Here is a 16,952-nt window from a genome sequence, read left to right on the forward strand (position 1 = left end):
ACTATTGACAGTAGTTCACCAGCTTTCCATGATGATTAGCGTGTAGATTACCAAGCCACAGTTTGGGAAGAGCTTCCCCACTGATAATCGTATCATAAGGTCATATATGATTAGTACATGATAAACAGCTCGTGTAGCAGAAGTGTGAGTGCTAACCTTTGGTCGGACAGAAGACTATAAACATCAGTGTGAGCTTCAGGCATGCAGATCTCCAGAAGCTCAATCATGGCCAAAACACAAGCCCTGCTGCTCATTGGAATATTCGCATCAGCAGGATTCGATGGATGTTTCTCTGTTGTTCCTGGTAAGTGTTGTTTCATGGTTCGCAATTATCCTTAAAGCAAAGAGAATGAAACGATGTTTATTTTCTGGAATTCACCTGAAGAGGAGGAGAAGAACCCAAACTTTTGGTATGTAAAGGCTAAAGATTCTCTACACGCATCGCTCTCAATGACATTCAACACGCACCGCGCCAAAAACCTCATCCTCTTCCTCGGAGATGGTGAGTTCAACAAAACATGTTGTTTTCCCAGGTTTTTTTATGTATTTTGTATTGTTCTGTTCTGTTTTAAATGCAGGAATTTACCTTTCAAATTCTCCAAACTTTAGCAAAAATGTCAAATTTAAATGTCAGATATTTTTGTGTACAATTCACACTATTAATAAACTGTTAACTAACACTTTTAGCTCAATGAACTACAAAAACAGGTCTCGCTGCCTCAATTTTTACAATCAAGCTGAATAAAATTATTAAGTTAAACTTTCATGTCTTAAAAAGACGTATTTGACACCTGATTAACTCATTGAAACCAGTTCAAGTAACATAAAAACATTTGCAGTTATGACTTTTTGTCATACATTTTTTACAGTTTGGTTTAAGATTAGAGGTGTAGAATAAGATCATCATTAAGAGCTAATAAATAGTTCATATCTTAATAATAGGCAGGTAATAATAGAGTGGAGGAACTATGACGTCACTTTGTAGGCTAATTGGCTGCTAGCATAAAACTGGTTCCCTTGATTAAATCCCTATAGGATTTTCCCATAGGCTTTTTGAAGATTGCGAATAATAAGCTCTGTGTTCAAACACTGGTCATTACACTTACACGTTTAGTCCAGCCAGATAATCCTCACACCAAAATACAACTTTGAGCACTTTTGGATCTTAAATGCTAACGCAAGAACTGAAAAGCTAACATTAGGCTATAAATTGACCACAGTGCCTTCAGGGCGCACGCCTGTAAAGTCAGCACCACCCTGCTACAGACGTTTCAAGCTTATTTTTATAAATAATGTCCATGACAAAGAGTTAATCTCTCTGTTTATTATAATATAATCCAAGTTATATATTATAAACCAATAAATACGCAAAAACACATAGACCTACATGCCTTTTGGATCATTTTTACATGGGAAATACATCTGTTTTACTTTACGGTTGTTGTAAAAGTTTTAAACTGTATAAATGTGACTACATGGTATTATCATAAGACATATTTAAGTAAGTGTATCAGTGTAAACACTGTGAATGCTGATCAAAGTCCTAAAATGTGTATCGTATATTCTGCTATAAATGATTATTGACGCCACACAGTCTGCCTCTCTTTTGCCCAAAACCTCACGAGTTCACATGGTACATATCTGACACGTGTTGGACAGAGAAACAAAAGCACAGTGTGCAAACAACTTTAGATTAGATAATCAGTACTTACAGCACGTTTCCCTGGCACATAATCAGTTTGAGAGTTTGTATAGGAGTATATATATATACGGTATATAGAGTTGGAATATAATCAGTTTGCATATTTCATCTAATCTAATCTACTTATCATATACTATCAGACACAGTAATATATAACACTGTGGCCCAGTTGCAAATTCATATCCTATGGCGAGGATAAAGAACCAGCCTCCTCCTCTATGTCTTTCGTGGATAAGGAAACGTGTTGTACACACAGACATCCATTAGCCTACATATTTCATTTCCTTTATTAAGCGCAAAGATTTGTTTTAAAACTGTTTCTAAATTCAGTTTTAATCTCAAGCAAACAAATAAATGAACAATAATAATGAAGTGTGGTCAAAAGATGTTGGAGTTACATCCAAACACACATGCTATAAAACAAATATAAATATGCATATAATAAATAATACTGCTAATAATAATAATAATAACATTATACAAAAGCAAATTCTCGTGAATAAACTGAAAAAGCCCCCCGAGATGAGGATGGGATGGAGGCGGTGGTGTTTATATTTCTGTATAAAGTAATACTTTTTGTAATATTTTAATCCTTTAACTCCTTTGTAAAGATATTTGTGTGTTGCTGTATATCCTGTGTGTATTAAGCAATGTGTAAAGGAGGCGCACAACTAACGCACTCTGCTCTAGATTTTAGACCTCCTCTCAGTTGGTATATTGCACAGTCTACTATAGTTCCTCAAAATAGCAACGCGCCAGCAATGCGCCTTAACACACCTCTTTTTTCAACCTGAACACCCATGAGTGCAAAAAAGTGGTGCAAATGGAATTGCTATTTAAACAATGTGGTGGAAAACAGGAAAATTAAGGTTGCATTAGTCTGAAAATAGCAACAGGTCGGAGCAAACCGGGGCAAACACATCTTGTGCTTTATTATGCCAGGTGTAGGATAGGGCCCTAAATCTCACAGTTTCAGCTTAATTTTCCACAATATAGATTGTTTTGCATTGCATTTCATATTGTGACTTTATATGTCAAGTGCAATTTAATATCGACTTTGAGCAACTTTATGTCTTGATTACAACTAGTATCTTGTATTTTTTGCAACAAAGTCAATATTGGGAAAGTTCATTCAAAACAGTAATGCATTACCAATCACATCGATACAGTTGTATTTAAGATACTTTTCTAATTACTTAGTCTAAAAAAGGAATTAAATTACTTAACTAAATACTAAAAATCTACACCAATCTTAGTGCATAAACAATAGAAATTAAAGTCTAATTTGAGTGAAAGCAGGACATTTTAGTTTCGTGCTGACTGTGGATTTATTCAAGTGTATCTGTCTGCAGACTGCAAGATGGGGGAGTAACATGAAGCGGCGTAACTTGTAGTAAGTTAGAGAGGTGTAACTTGTAATAATTATATTAATTCATTTAGCAACTCCATCATGCAACTCTCTGACTTCTTCATCTGTTTAGTCATGACAGTAAACCAATTCAGCATCGCCCCTCTGTGGTTGCATATAACAGTACTATGGCGAGCACAGCAAGTATTAAAGCCTATGCAACTAATAAAAGTGTAGACATTAATAACTAAAGGTTGTGATGGTTGGATTTAGGTTTTGGGGTAGTGGGTAGATGTTAATAACTGATGGTTGGGTTTAGGGTTAGTGAAGGTGTAGAGGTTGTGAACTGTGATGGTTGGGTTTAGGGTTGTGGTGGGTATAGACATTAATAACTATGAGAGTTGGGTTGAGGGTTGGGGAAGGTGTAGACGTTAATAACTCTGATGGTTGGGTTTAGGTTTTGGGGTAGGTGTATCTGTTATGAACTGTAATAGTTTGGTTTAGGGTTGGGGAAGGTGTAAATGTTAGTAACTGTGATGGTTGGGTTAAGGGTTGGGGAAGGTGTGGACAATATGAACTGTGATGGCTGATTTTAGGTGTGAGGTTGGTGTAGACATTAATAACTAATGTACAGCGCAATCTTGCAACATATTGAAACTTGGGTCTCCATAACTTTACGTTAGCCTCTAATGTACTACATGTCTCTTCACTTGCACGTATTAATCGTTTACCTAAAGAATAACAATGTGCACTGGCAAAGCAGACATTAAATCCACGCAGATTTTTAAATGACACATCTCTTTGTTGTTAATGTGCAATAATGAGGCATGGGAATCAGCACCGTGACCGCAGCAAGAGTCTTGAAGGGACAGATGAACAAGAAAACAGGAGAAGAAAGTGTCTTAGCCATGGACACCTTCCCGTACCTCGCTTTGTCCAAGGTGCGCAAAACTCATTGCATGACGTTATCCAGCATTTGGATAGAAATGTTTGATCTGATTGTGTTTGTCCCTGTGTAGACCTATAATGTGGACCAGCAGATGCCTGACAGTGCAGCGACAGCCACTGCGTATCTCTGTGGTGTGAAGGCAAACTACGGCACTCTGGGACTCAGTGCGGCTGCGCAGAGAGAAGTCTGCAGCTCCGTTAAAGGCAACGAGGTCAAATCCATCCTTCATCAGGCCAAGATGGCAGGTAAAGCCTAAATAGAAATATATTTTTCATCATTGCAGTAATGATTCAAGAGTGGAAACAGAGGTGGTTTCCAAATGCAGTGTATGTATGATAAAGAATGGCCAGCAGGCAGTAATCCATAAACAGGCAAAAGGTCAGGGCAGGCGGCAAATGGGGATGGCGTACGGGAACTGAAGTTTCGACATGGTGTTACACACTGAGAAAGGCATTGTGCTGAAACGTGTGTCTTTAAATCACTTGAAGAATATAAAAAGAAAAAATTAAAACAGTACAAAGCAATTACTTGATGAGTGCCTTTTTGTAGCGGACTTAACTCTGCTGCAAGTGTCCTGAGTTTGAATCCCGAAACTCAGAATTTGTGACTTGATGTATTTCTGTAATGTTAATTTTTTAGGACCAAAACAAGACATGTTAATTCACAAAGTGGTCGTTCAGATGGGTGACGCAGTGGCGCAGTAGGTAGTGCTGTCGCCGCACAGCAAGAAGGTCACTGATTCGAGCCTCAGCTGGGTCAGTTGGCGTTTCTGTGTGGAGTTTGCATGTTCTCCCTGCATTGGCGTAGGTTTCCTCCACAGTCCAAACACATGCAGTACATGTGAATTGGGTAGGCCAAATTGTCAGTAGTGTATGAGTGTGAACGAGTGTATGAATGTTTCCCAGAGATGGGTTGCAGATTAATAAAGGGACTAAGCTGTAAAATAAGCTGAAGGAAAAACTATGGGCACAGTCATAAAAAAATGAGCAATAGTCAAAACAGATCCAACAGGTTTAGGTGAGGTAATTAAATGCTTTGTGTCAAGCAACACATTTTTGTTTAATATTGACTTTTTAATCCATTTTTGAAAGTTTTTAAAAGATAATTTATAATGAGCTTACATAAACTCAATTCAAAGCTAATTATGTTGGCATTATCAGTCTAAAAATACTGCTGCTGTTGACTATCGAAGACTATCGTTGCTTTGAACTATCGAGACTCCGTGCTTTACTGCTTTATGGCAGGCATACATCATCTAGTGTTTAATGGGCAGTTACAGATGAACTCTAATCAGTGGCAAGGCAATAACATTGACATCAATAACTTACAATAAATACCTTCTCTGGATCCACATCACAGGCTGTCCTTGTGTTTTCCAGGGAAGTCTGTCGGTATAGTGAGCACAGCACGTGTCCAGCACGCGTCACCCGCCGCCAGTTACTCGCACACCCCTGAGCGAGGCTGGTACAGCGATAAAGAGCTGACGTCTGAAGCCGTGGCAGGAGGATGCCAAGATATAGCAGTCCAGCTCATCACTAACACGGATATAAACGTAAGATGATAAGTTTAACACAGATAAATGGCAGTCTGTCTCTCATCACTATTCCAGTGGGCAACGTGATGTCAAAACAACAACACAGGCTCTTTCTGAAAATGTACTCCTATATGCATTTCTGGGAATCGCGAGATATGTAGTCAGAAGTACGTATGGCTGCATTTTGTCTTTAAATGAAAGCTACTGGCGGTGTGACGTCTCTCCGTTTTGCACTTACCAGCTAAACACTTGCCTCCTGAGACATATTTGGTGCTCTCCAACATATATGGCTATTAAGGGTGTAACGATACGCGTATTAGTATTAAACAGTTCGGTACGAGACTTTCAGTTCAGTACACATTACAAACCGAACGATTCAAACTAATATCTAAAAAGATAAAAGAGAATAAGTGTACAGAATATTATGTTTTCAGTGCAACAACGCTCAACAAGGCATCCCAAACGACGCTGCCTTCCCCGCTCACCTAAAAAAACAACTCCAGTCAGGCAAACGCTGCGCTAGCTCTCAAAATGGCAATGAAGTTAATGTAATCCTTCTATGACCAACAGCGGGTCTGGCGTTAAGGAACACTTTGGTTTCAGTACATTTATAGCTGTGGATATGAGACATGGCTCAAAATTGCGACGGTTTTGGTGGCATACACACCCGAATTTTTATCTATGTGACGTCAAAATATATTTGGGAGTGCATAAGGTTGATGTCGAGCGACCAGTTTTCACAGCAAAATATTCACCATGTGTGCGGAAATAGCAGGCATACGCCAATTAAGCATCTTTGCACCTAAAAAAAACAGCAGAAGCAGTGCTCGGGAATGGTTTAAAACAGTCGACATGTCAACTTGCAGTAAACAAAGCCCGCAATGCTTTCCCCGCCTTCAAGCTCTTCTTATTGGCCCACTTTGCTAGAGCCGAACGCGAATGGATTGGTTAATATCAGCTGTCAATCACTCAGTTCCGATGACCGGGAGCTACAGCAGCGAAAACGTAAAGGTCTGGAAACGACAGAATGAAAACAACACTGACAGATTTAGTTTTATAAAGCAGCTAAAGTTACTGATAATGACACATCAGTGATCATGTGCTGAATGTCAATCCAGCATTTACACCTTTCCAAGAGTGGATAAAAGACTTCCAGTGGTTAAAGTCTGCTATTAAAATGACTAAAGCATTCACTGTAAAGCAGGTGGGATGGCAGCTGATATACCGCGCGCTCACCATCGCTAAAGAGCATGCATTCACTGAGATGAAACTAATACTGCAGCTCATGAACAGACCGCTACTGCTATTAAGATGACGTATGCAAATAATAAGTTATATGTCAGTATCATCTGTGCAATATCAGACAGCACCCGTGAGAACAGCACAGGTATTATTGTTCACTAATAATAGGGCTGGTAAATTAAAATCAGAGTAATCCTCCGGCTTTTTTCTTTTTTTGCTGCATCGAAAACATACCGAACCGTGACTCCACTGTGTCGTATCAAACCGAACCGTGATTTTTGTGAACCATTACACCCCTAATGTTTTCAGAATGAGCCTGGGTTGCAAAATAACATCAAAACACACATCAAAAAACACAAAAATGCAATCAATTTGATGTCAGCGGGCAACCATGATGTCAAAACAACACCAAAAACATGTCAGAAACAACAAAAATTGGGCTACCTTTATGTCAGGAATTTCCCAGTTCTGAGGTGGGGCTGGAAGGGCATCCACTGCATAAAACTTATGCTGGAATAACTGGTGGTTCATTCTGCTGTGGCGACCCCTGATGAATAAGGGAACAAGCCAAAGGAAAATGAAAAGAAAATTTTTAAACAATTGATTTGATGTCAAAACAAGATTAAAAACATGTCAAAAAAACAGCAAACTGGTGTGAAAAATTTTAAAATTCATTACAGTAATCATGACGTGTGTTTCTGACGTGATTTGATGTTATTTTACATTATATATATTATAATTATCAATTTTTTAATTTATAATACCTTTTTAAGTGTTTCTTGAAGTCATGCTTGATGTTAATTTGTTGTCGTTTTTGACATCATTCCTCTTTAATTGTGCTGCAGGTTATTTTAGGTGGCGGCAGGCAGTATATGTTTCCTCGGGAAACCACTGATCCTGAATACTCCACAGTCACAGGGAGCCGGAAAGACAAGAGAAATCTTGTTGATGAGTGGCTAAAAAACAGAAAAGTAGGTCACCTTCTACAAATGACAATTTTTCCAGAAATAGATTTGATCGCACTTCACTTTAATGTACAATTATTGCTATAAACATTAATTATGAATTTTGCCTAATTAACTTAATAATAGTTATTATAGCTAAGAAGTTGGGTTTAGGTTTTGGATTGGGGATGTAGAATAAGATCATACAGAATATGTGCATTATAAGTATTATTAATACAACAAACATGTACCTGTCACAAGCCACTAGTTGAAAGTGAGAATTGGTTCTTAAACTAAACTGTGATCAAAATTATTTTAGGAAAGTGCTGAGGCTCATTGGAAATACATACTGCGTACAACTTACACAGTAAAACAATAATGATATTAATGATCAAAAATCATAATATACCCACAAATAAAGTATTTTTTTCCACAACACCAAATAAAGCATCTGAAACATACAACAAAACACACCCAGAGTAACATTTAAGATTCACAAAAATGTAGACAACGCCCTCTCATGAATTTGTCATCTTAAACGTGCAACAAAATGTACCGTAAGTAATGTATTTAAGATTTACATAAAATGTCGACAGCGCCCTCTAGTGAATTGGTCATCTGAATTTTGCAACGAAATGTAGCTCAAGTAACGTATTAAAAATTGGCAAAAATGTAGAGAGCACCCTTTAGAGGACTTGTCATCTGAAACTTGTAATGAAACATACCTTAAGTAACGTATTAACAATTGGCAAAAATGTAGACAGCGCCCTCTAGTGGATTTGTCATCTTAAACATGCAACAAAATGTACCTTAAATAACGTATTTAAGATTTGCAAAAATGTTGTCAGCGCCCTCTAGTGGATATGTCATCAGAAACTTGCAACAAAACGTAGCTTAAATAATGTATTTAAGCTTCACAACAATGTAGACAGCACCCTCTAGTGGATTTGTCATCTGAGAAGTGCAACAAAAATGTACCTTGGGTAACGCATTTAAGATTTGCATAAAATGTATACGTTGCACTCTAATTTTTCAATAAATGTCTACTTGTCCAATTTCTTTGTAAAAACATTTCCAATGAGCCTGGGTGAAAACTTATTTGAATAAGCTAATCCATTTTCAACCAATTTCTTTTTAGTTCAACAAGGTTTAAATTGAAGGTACTCATCCTTCACTGTTTAAAAGAAGATATTTTGAAGAATGTTGGAAACCTGTAACCATTGACTTCAGTAGTATGTGTTTTTCACAAAAGAAAGTTTGCTTCAGTGTTCAACAGAAGAAAGGAACTCAAACAGGTTCAGTTTAATTTGAGATGAACAGAGAAGTTAATTTGATTCAGTTAAAAAATATGAAGGCAGCGAGAATGTTTTTACAGTGTAACAACGACCAACCACGTGTCGTGATTGATGTAAAACCTGACACGACCACAGTCAGACCACATAAAGTGTAAAGCAATCTTTGTGTACCCATTCATTATAATGGTTTTGGTTTCTCATATCTTGCCGAACATCTCCTGTTGTGTTCTGTGAAAGACTCTAGTAGATTTAGACGTACATGAGTATATTTGTATTTTAGGATGAACTATATCTCTAACAAACACTCTTTTCTCTAGAATGCTCAATATGTGTGGAATAAACAACAGTTCGATGCTGTAAATGAGGACAAGACAGATTATTTAATGGGTAAGTTCGCCTCCTTCATTTGCAGGGAAAGATTTCACCAGTTATATTGATCGAAATCTTGCAGTAAAAACATTTAAACCAGTGGTTCTCATTCTTTTTAGCTTCTTAATGTTATTTTTTATGTTTCTTTATCAATAATTGAATCCGTCCGCCTGATATCAGCATATTTATATGGCCATAATGTCATAATAGTCACTTTGAAGGATTATTAATAAACCACACTCCAGGGTTCAACAGGTGATCAATAATAGATTTTACTACGCAAATCAGTTGCTCTCCATGTGGTTTAAGGCTATTGTTTTTCTTGCACGCTCAGGGCTTTTTGAGCCAAAGGACACCAGGTACGAGCTGGAGCGTGATCCTAAGATGGACCCGTCGCTGACAGAAATGGTGGAAAAAGCCATAAAGATTCTCAGGAAAAACCCCAATGGGTTCTACCTCTTTGTGGAAGATAAGTGGATTTTAATTTTCCATTGTAAATGCACGTTTTGTGCATATATTGTTCAGCATAAATGAGTATAAGCCTCACAGATCTCTCAATAATAATTGATAAAATGTAGATAAACAGAAAAAATGAAAAGAAACAAACAAATAATAAATCTAGATCAAATGTTTGCAGTTTGTGGTATTATATTTCTATTCCTAAATATGTTCAGCGATCAAACTCTTAACTCTTTAAACTTTTGAATAAACTATTTAGTTTAACCGCACCAATAATGATTGTCTATATTAACTGGGAAAAGGTGTTCATTCATGCCGAGCGCTGTACTTACAGTCAGTGTGTGTGTGTGTGTGTGTGTGTGTGTGTGTGTGTGTGTGTGTGTGTGTGTGTGTGTGTGTGTGTGTGTGTGTGATTTCTTTGCTGTAAGCGGGAGAATAGATCACGGCCATCACGCGGGACAGGCCAAATACGCTCTGACTGAAGCTGTGGAGTTCGACAATTCTATCGAGCGGGCCGGACAGCTGACCAGCGAACTCGACACCCTGTCTGTGGTCACCGCTGACCATTCACACGTGTTTTCTTTTGGTGGATACTCCTACAGGGGCAACCCTGTGCTGGGTAAGCCATGACAAGATACAGCTACACTGTAAAAAGATCTGATAATGGACAGTTTCTGTATTGTGTGATTCACAAGTGCTTTCTGCTTGTTAAGGGTGTGAATTACATGATGGGGCGCTGATCTCTGATCTGTCCATCTCAAAAATTCAACTCCACAGTTTAACAAAGTGACTTTTACTGACATTTTAGCGGTTTGAAATAATAATATATTGCATAAAGAATGAATGAGGGCTCTGTAAATATCTAGCCTGAACAAATACACTTTATAAGTAAAAACTAATATGAAGGTGAGATCAGGGATGATAGATTTACTTCTTTCTTCCAGGTGTTTCCTATGCCAAAGGTGAGGATGGAAAGAGATTTACCAATGCGCTTTACGGAAACGGTCCAGGATACCAGATCACTAACGGGACTCGACCTGATGTCAATGAGAGCGTTTCAGGTGAGTTTCAGTTCCCCCAAACATGAAAATGCCCTCATCATTTACTCTCCCTCATGTGGATTCAGCTTAATGACAAAAGGAGATACTTTAAAGAATGCTGATTGATGGCACCCATTGACTTCCAAAATGACTATAGCTGTTTTCATAAACCTGTTTCAGTGTCATTTTGGATCATGGCATGAAAAATGATTAATGGTAGGACACATTTTCCATCCAATAACCAAATAACGTGCTCATAAATGATGATTGAAACATATTAAGTGAATAAACTCTGTCCATCAGTAGAGTATTTTAGTTTGAAGAGATCATGTGATGATCAAAATGTGTGTGATGGGACGCCTTAAAGGTGCAGTATTGCATCATTGAATGAAAACACAGCTAATGAGTGCCAACATTCTTCAAAATATCTTCATTCAGAAGAAAGAATAAACTCAAACAGGTTTTGAACAAGGAGAATAAATTATGGAAAAATGTTCATTTTTGAGTGAACTGTCCCTGTTTTCCTCTCAGAGCGTTTGTAAAGGTTTGGTTAAGGTAGGAAACACAGGCGCGCCATCTTGTGATTGTGTGTGTTACTGCAGGGAAATCACACAAACATTTCTCTTACTGTAAATTAGGATAAACTTCAGCCAAAACTGAAAATTCTGCCCTCATCATGCTGATCCAAACTATTAAAATGAAGCACGATAGAAATTTAGCAGAATCTACAAACTGTAATTCAACTGAAGTGAACAGAGACTACAACTGCACACACTAATAATGCTGAAAACTGAAATAACGTTAATGCTGAATAATATATGAAAAACTATAACAATATTCAGTACATATTAATGTAAATAACTCAATGATACTAATTATATTATATTATGTTATATTATATTATATTATACATTCATTTTCCTTCTGCATAGTCCTTTTATTTACCAGGGGTCGCCACAGCGGAGTGAACCATCAACTTATCCAGCATATGTTTTACGCAATGGAAACACCCACACACTCATTCACACACACTCATACACTAGGGCCAATTCAGCTTACCCAGTTCCCCTATAGGGCATGTGTTTGGACTGTGGGGGAAACTGAAGCACCCCAGGGAAACCCATGCCAATACGGGGAAAACATGCAAACTCCACACAGAAATGCCAACTGACCCAGCCGGTACTCGAAACAGTGATCTTTTTGCTTTGAGACAATGTTGCTAACCACTGAGCCGCCGTGTCACCCCTCATAATATTCATTCATTTTCTTTCCGGCTTAGTCCCTTTATTAATCTGGGGTCACCACAGCAGAATGAATCGCCCACTATATTATATTATATTATATTATATTATATTATATTATATTATATTATATTATATTATATTATATTATTGTTTTATATTTTATTACATTTTATTCTATTATAATATTTTATATTATATTATTTTTTTATTATATTATTTTATATTATAATATATTTTATTTTATTTCATTTTATTATATATATTATTTTTTATTATTTTTATATTATATTTTATTATTTTATATTATATTTAGTCAATGTCTTAAGGAACAGAAAAATAACATTTAAACTCACATTCAAATTAAATGTTGCATAAATATATATTATAAAATATACAATAATAATACAAACTACAGAATTTCAGCTAAATTTTAATGGTTCGCTTGACTTTTCCTGTTTACTACAATTTCTAAATATTTTTTCCATAACATATTCATTGGGGTGTACACAATTATGCACCATGAACTTAAGTTATTTTATTTATTGAGATAAACCGTTCCATAAAGAATGAGAATATGAACGGTAGAGGATGGTTTATAGCGACACGATGGCTTAGTGGCCTCACAACAATAAGGCCACTGGTTCAAGCCCTAGCTGGGTCGGTTGGTGTTTCTGTGTGGAGTTTGCATGTTCTCCCCGTGTTGGTGTGGGTTTTCTCCGGGTGCTCCGGTTTCCCCCACTGTCCAAACACATGTGCTATAGGGGAATTGATTAACTAAATTGGCCATAGTGATTGTAAAAGCAAGAATGTATGGGTGTTTCCCAGTGCTGGGTTGTGGCTGGAAGAGCATCCGCTGCAAAGAACACATGCTAGATAAGTTGGCAGTTTATTCCTCAGTGGTGATCCCTGAATTATTAAGGGACTAAGCTGAAAAGAAAGTGAATGAATGAAGATGGTTTATTGATATCTGACTGTTGTCTGCAGGCCGTGATGACTATCTCCAACAGGCTGCGGTTCCTCTTGATTCAGAAACTCATGGCTCGGAGGATGTGGCTATTTTCGCTAAAGGCCCGATGGCGCACCTCTTCCACGGGGTGCAAGAGCAGAGCTACATTCCTCACGCTATGGCCTTCGCAGCCTGCATCGAGCCGTACAGCGACTGTCAGCTACACGACTCTGGTGTCTACACTCAGTTCAGCGTCGCCGTGCTGCTGTTCAGCCTGATGTCCTCCATTACTGCTCTTATTTAACCTGACTGCACGCTTCTACATCCCAGTAGAGCTTATTACAGTTGAACATATGAAACCTCCTGTTGTCTTAAGTCCACTGAAGTTTTTTTTTCTTATTAAAGCAGACCTATTATGCCCCTTTTTACAAGATGTAAATGAAGTCTCTGATGTCCGGAAAGTGTGTAGTGAATTTTCAGCTCAAATTACCACACATATAATGTTCTGAAGCTGCCCATGTTAGATTTAGATCCACATTGTGCCATTTTAATGACTGTCGCTTTAAATTCAAATAAGATTTTCAAAAGGGGCGGAGTCACAAATGTTTGTGTGTCACCATAGTGACAGATTCAAAATAAGATTAACCTTATCTGTGTGAAACCGTGAGGAGCCTCAGAAGAAGGCAGGAGTCTCCTGTATCCTCTTAGTCTATGCTGACTATTATCTTTAGCAGCTCAAACACTCTAAAGGTTGCTTCTCACTCAGGGCTGCTGTTTATGTTAATGAGGATGAGATCATCATGAATGGCTTTCCCTGTCTGATGACATGTACAATGTCTTTTTACATTTTTACCATTAGCGGCTGGTTATATTCAACTGGTTATGTTTAAACCCCTTATTATGAAGTGATTTTTGTAAAATAGGTCCCAGTTAAGATATTGAAATCCTCTGTGAGGACATGCATTTTTTAATTCATTAGTTAATTAATTAATTACTGAGTTTGCAGCATTTCTTTCTTTAGGTGTTGGACAAATGAGGCTTGATATTTGTCAATAAAATCTGACATTTAAAAACATTTACCTTTACATTTCTATAGTATTTTATTCATATTTAAAATAATACCTGAAACATTTATATATATATATATATATATATATATATATATATATATATATATATATATATATATATATATATATATATATATATATAAAATCAATTTGTGAGGAAGAGTTGTCTGAAGCATCAAGAAATGTAAGCTGAAAATGAATGGGTGTCTATGGAGCCCTGCTGGATATATGTGGTAATTGCTATTTCTAATTTAAGGATAAATCTAAACCTTTTTCCTATGACCTAATATGGAAGTATTTTATTCCTAAAATAAAAACCAATATCTAGAAATCTTTTATATTACATTTAGGTCACAATTTTTGTGATTTTGTAATAAAAAATATTTTTTTTCATAAGTTACAATTGCGCAGTTGTGTGTTTTTTTTTTGATAAATGGATACAAACTATGCACAGAAACACTGCATAAATGCAAGGCTGAGAGTATTCGTGGTCAGGAGGACCCAAAGGAACCGAACTGTGGTTTTTATTCCCTGGGCCACTATATAAAACTGTAGACTATAGTGTCAACAAGTACATTTAATTGCAGTATACACAAAGTGCTTCATTAAAACTGAGAAAGAAAAAAAAGAAAAAAAAAAAAAAAAAAAATATATATATATATATATATATATATATATATATATATATATATATATATATATATATATATATATATATATACACAAAAGAATTATCTACATTACACTTATATATTATTTTTATTTATTTATTTAATTTTACAGTGTGTGGCTTAGTTGTACCACCCGGTTACAGCACGGTAATAAATGCTGGGTTCTACACAATCCCTTCATGTCATCCCAAAGCAAATCGATTAAGTTCGTTAATAGGTTTTTTTTTTTACAAAATTAAGTTGATTAAAGATAAAACAGGAAGATGTAGTGCTGTAGTAGATGGGCACACTCTCTCTCTCTCTCATTCACACACATGCCTACACGTGTTTTCTTGCTTATTGTTAGACCGCCTGCTCCCCTTCAAATTACACCAGAGTTACCGACCACTCCCGCGATTTATTCTGAAATTTATTCCCACAGCACAAGCAATCCTGTCAGGTGCAGACCAGTTTGAGCTACTTAACGAAATGATGGGAGATGTCAGCCCGACAATATTTAATTGGATGAAGTGAACATTGTTTAGTTTTATGCCTAACCCTGAATATAAAAACACATATAAACACATGTAGATCATTTACTGTAATCAGTACTATTGGACTGTGAAGAGACTTTCATCCAGCACAACAACACATGTTCCTTAAGACAATCACCTACTGCAGCTTTAAGACTGTTTGTTAGTGTTAAGATTATACTGTTCACAGAGTCAGACAGTCTTCATACCTGTACATAAGTCACATGCTGCTCCTCTGTCCTCATGGGCTCCGCACAGAAGTCATGATCAGTGTTTGGCATCTCTGTGACACGAGGAGATTGAGAAACAAGTGAGATTGATTGAATTTACACACCTATTAAGCATTGAGAATGAAAGCTGCAAAAAGAATAAATAAATACGCAAATAAGCAAATAAATCCATTAATTCCTGCATAGATAAATAAATAAATGCATGTAAACAATTAATAGTGTGGGCAGATAAATAATTAAATAAATTACATGAATGTTAGGTCTAAAATCTATAGTAAAACATGTTGTTTTCTGCCAAATGGTTACATTAATCCAGTTGGTTTCATATATTTTCATTAAAGTGGAATCCAATGCACAAAATAAGGTGAACTTGAGTGCTTCATTTCCCCTTTAAGATGGTATTTGAGATCAAGCAAATGGTCTTGTTTTTATTTCATTTTCTTGTGAGTTCTATAAGCTTAATGATATAAAATATTTTGAAAAATAAAAGAGTTTACAAACATTTGATTAGATGGTGTAAACTGCGGAAACGTAAATCAAAAGAGAAGCAGGTAGACAAAATTGATTTGAATAAACAGATAAATAAAAAAAATGCACACCAAAACAGCACAACAATCAGAAAAAGCAGACAAGCCTGATCTGTAAACAAGGGAAATCAGGAACAGAACCAACAAAAACACAAAGAACTAACCTGACTGGCAACTTACGAAATGGCAAAGCTTTTCCCATTCAATGCTGTGGAGCGTCTCTGGCGAAGAGTTCACCACTAAGTAAATGTCGAAAGAAACAGAGCAACAAACCGTGAACCGACAGCGATTCCCTTCATTAGCATTATAACGTGTTAAAAAAATCTCGTTAACGTTAGCTCGATGCTATTTGCTAACCGCAGCCAATAGCCGGAGCAATATGTTTTTATGCTTATTTCAAGTCGATTTGACAAATCATCTTATATTTGTACAGTGAATAGAAAGCAATGGAATCATAAAGTGAAGTTAATCGTGTTGAAATTGCCAATTAAATAACCAAAACAGCTTTTCATTTACCTTCATAGATTAGCTGCTGTCAACGGCCTGGGCTCTTAAACGTTACAGGGCGACGCTCATGTAGGCTTGCTAAAAACGTATAGGAAGCGGTAAAGTGTTATTTTACACATCTTAAGTTGCATTTAACATAAATTCTTGGGAAAACGACAAATACAACATGTATAACGTCGAATATAACTTCAAGTTACCATCAGGTTACCCTTCCGACTGTTGCCTTATGTCCGTTATTTAATTCAAATCTATGGATTCAAATGATGAGCACGCGCACGTTTCAGGTGCGTCAGGTAGCCGTATGTTGAAGAGTCCACTCCATTTCGACATTGAATTAATGGTTTATTCTGGATGTAATAACCT

At 36.6% G+C, this 16,952-nt stretch overlaps 2 protein-coding genes and 1 long non-coding RNA gene across 52 annotated transcripts in view; 2 read left to right on the forward strand and 1 right to left on the reverse strand.

Moving 5' to 3' along the window:
• LOC137488979 (uncharacterized) overlaps positions 1–16,847 on the reverse strand; it is a 131,038-nt gene extending 114,191 nt beyond the window's left edge. For 14 of the 49 annotated variants that reach the window (XR_015522396.1, XR_015522381.1, XR_015522395.1 and 11 more), the window contains exons 1-8: positions 16,787–16,847; positions 16,599–16,667; positions 16,247–16,321; positions 15,535–15,608; positions 7,540–7,731; positions 7,220–7,322; positions 5,337–5,534; positions 157–334 (exon numbers count right to left, since the gene is read on the reverse strand). This is a non-coding gene — a long non-coding RNA (uncharacterized LOC137488979). Of the gene's footprint in view, positions 1–156; positions 335–5,327; positions 5,535–7,219; positions 7,323–7,539; positions 7,732–15,534; positions 15,609–16,246; positions 16,322–16,598; positions 16,668–16,786 lie in introns of all 49 variants that reach the window. The other 35 variants (XR_015522400.1, XR_015522425.1, XR_015522417.1 and 32 more) reach the window with 6 other exon arrangements.
• anos1b (anosmin 1b) overlaps positions 1–16,952 on the forward strand; it is a 347,052-nt gene that overhangs the window by 203,683 nt on the left and 126,417 nt on the right. The gene's annotated exons all lie outside the window — the stretch shown is intronic.
• alpi.2 (alkaline phosphatase, intestinal, tandem duplicate 2) lies at positions 206–14,147 on the forward strand. 2 transcript variants are annotated; one of them, XM_087303205.1, is made up of 11 exons: positions 206–304; positions 386–502; positions 3,876–3,991; positions 4,070–4,244; positions 5,379–5,551; positions 7,621–7,746; positions 9,332–9,401; positions 9,718–9,856; positions 10,271–10,461; positions 10,787–10,903; positions 13,111–14,147. In XM_087303205.1, the coding sequence occupies exons 1-11, from the start codon at positions 226–228 to the stop codon at positions 13,374–13,376; spliced, it is 1,569 nt and encodes a 522-aa protein (XP_087159331.1). In that variant the 5' UTR covers positions 206–225; the 3' UTR covers positions 13,377–14,147.

Source organism: Danio rerio, chromosome 22 (genome assembly GCF_052040795.2).
Source record: "Danio rerio strain M-AB ecotype USA chromosome 22, GRCz13ab, whole genome shotgun sequence".
Taxonomy (NCBI): domain Eukaryota; kingdom Metazoa; phylum Chordata; class Actinopteri; order Cypriniformes; family Danionidae; genus Danio; species Danio rerio.

What these genes read in the sequence shown, in the direction of transcription:
- alpi.2 (XM_087303205.1), top strand. Translation starts at nt 226, where the DNA reads ATGGCCAAAACACAAGCCCTGCTGCTCATTGGAATATTCGCATCAGCA. An exon ending in CGTACCTCGCTTTGTCCAAG is followed by an intron (nt 3,992 to 4,069) that starts GTGCGCAAAACT and finishes GTCCCTGTGTAG; the next exon opens with ACCTATAATGTGGACCAGCA. An exon ending in AGTGGCTAAAAAACAGAAAA is followed by an intron (nt 7,747 to 9,331) that starts GTAGGTCACCTT and finishes TCTTTTCTCTAG; the next exon opens with AATGCTCAATATGTGTGGAA.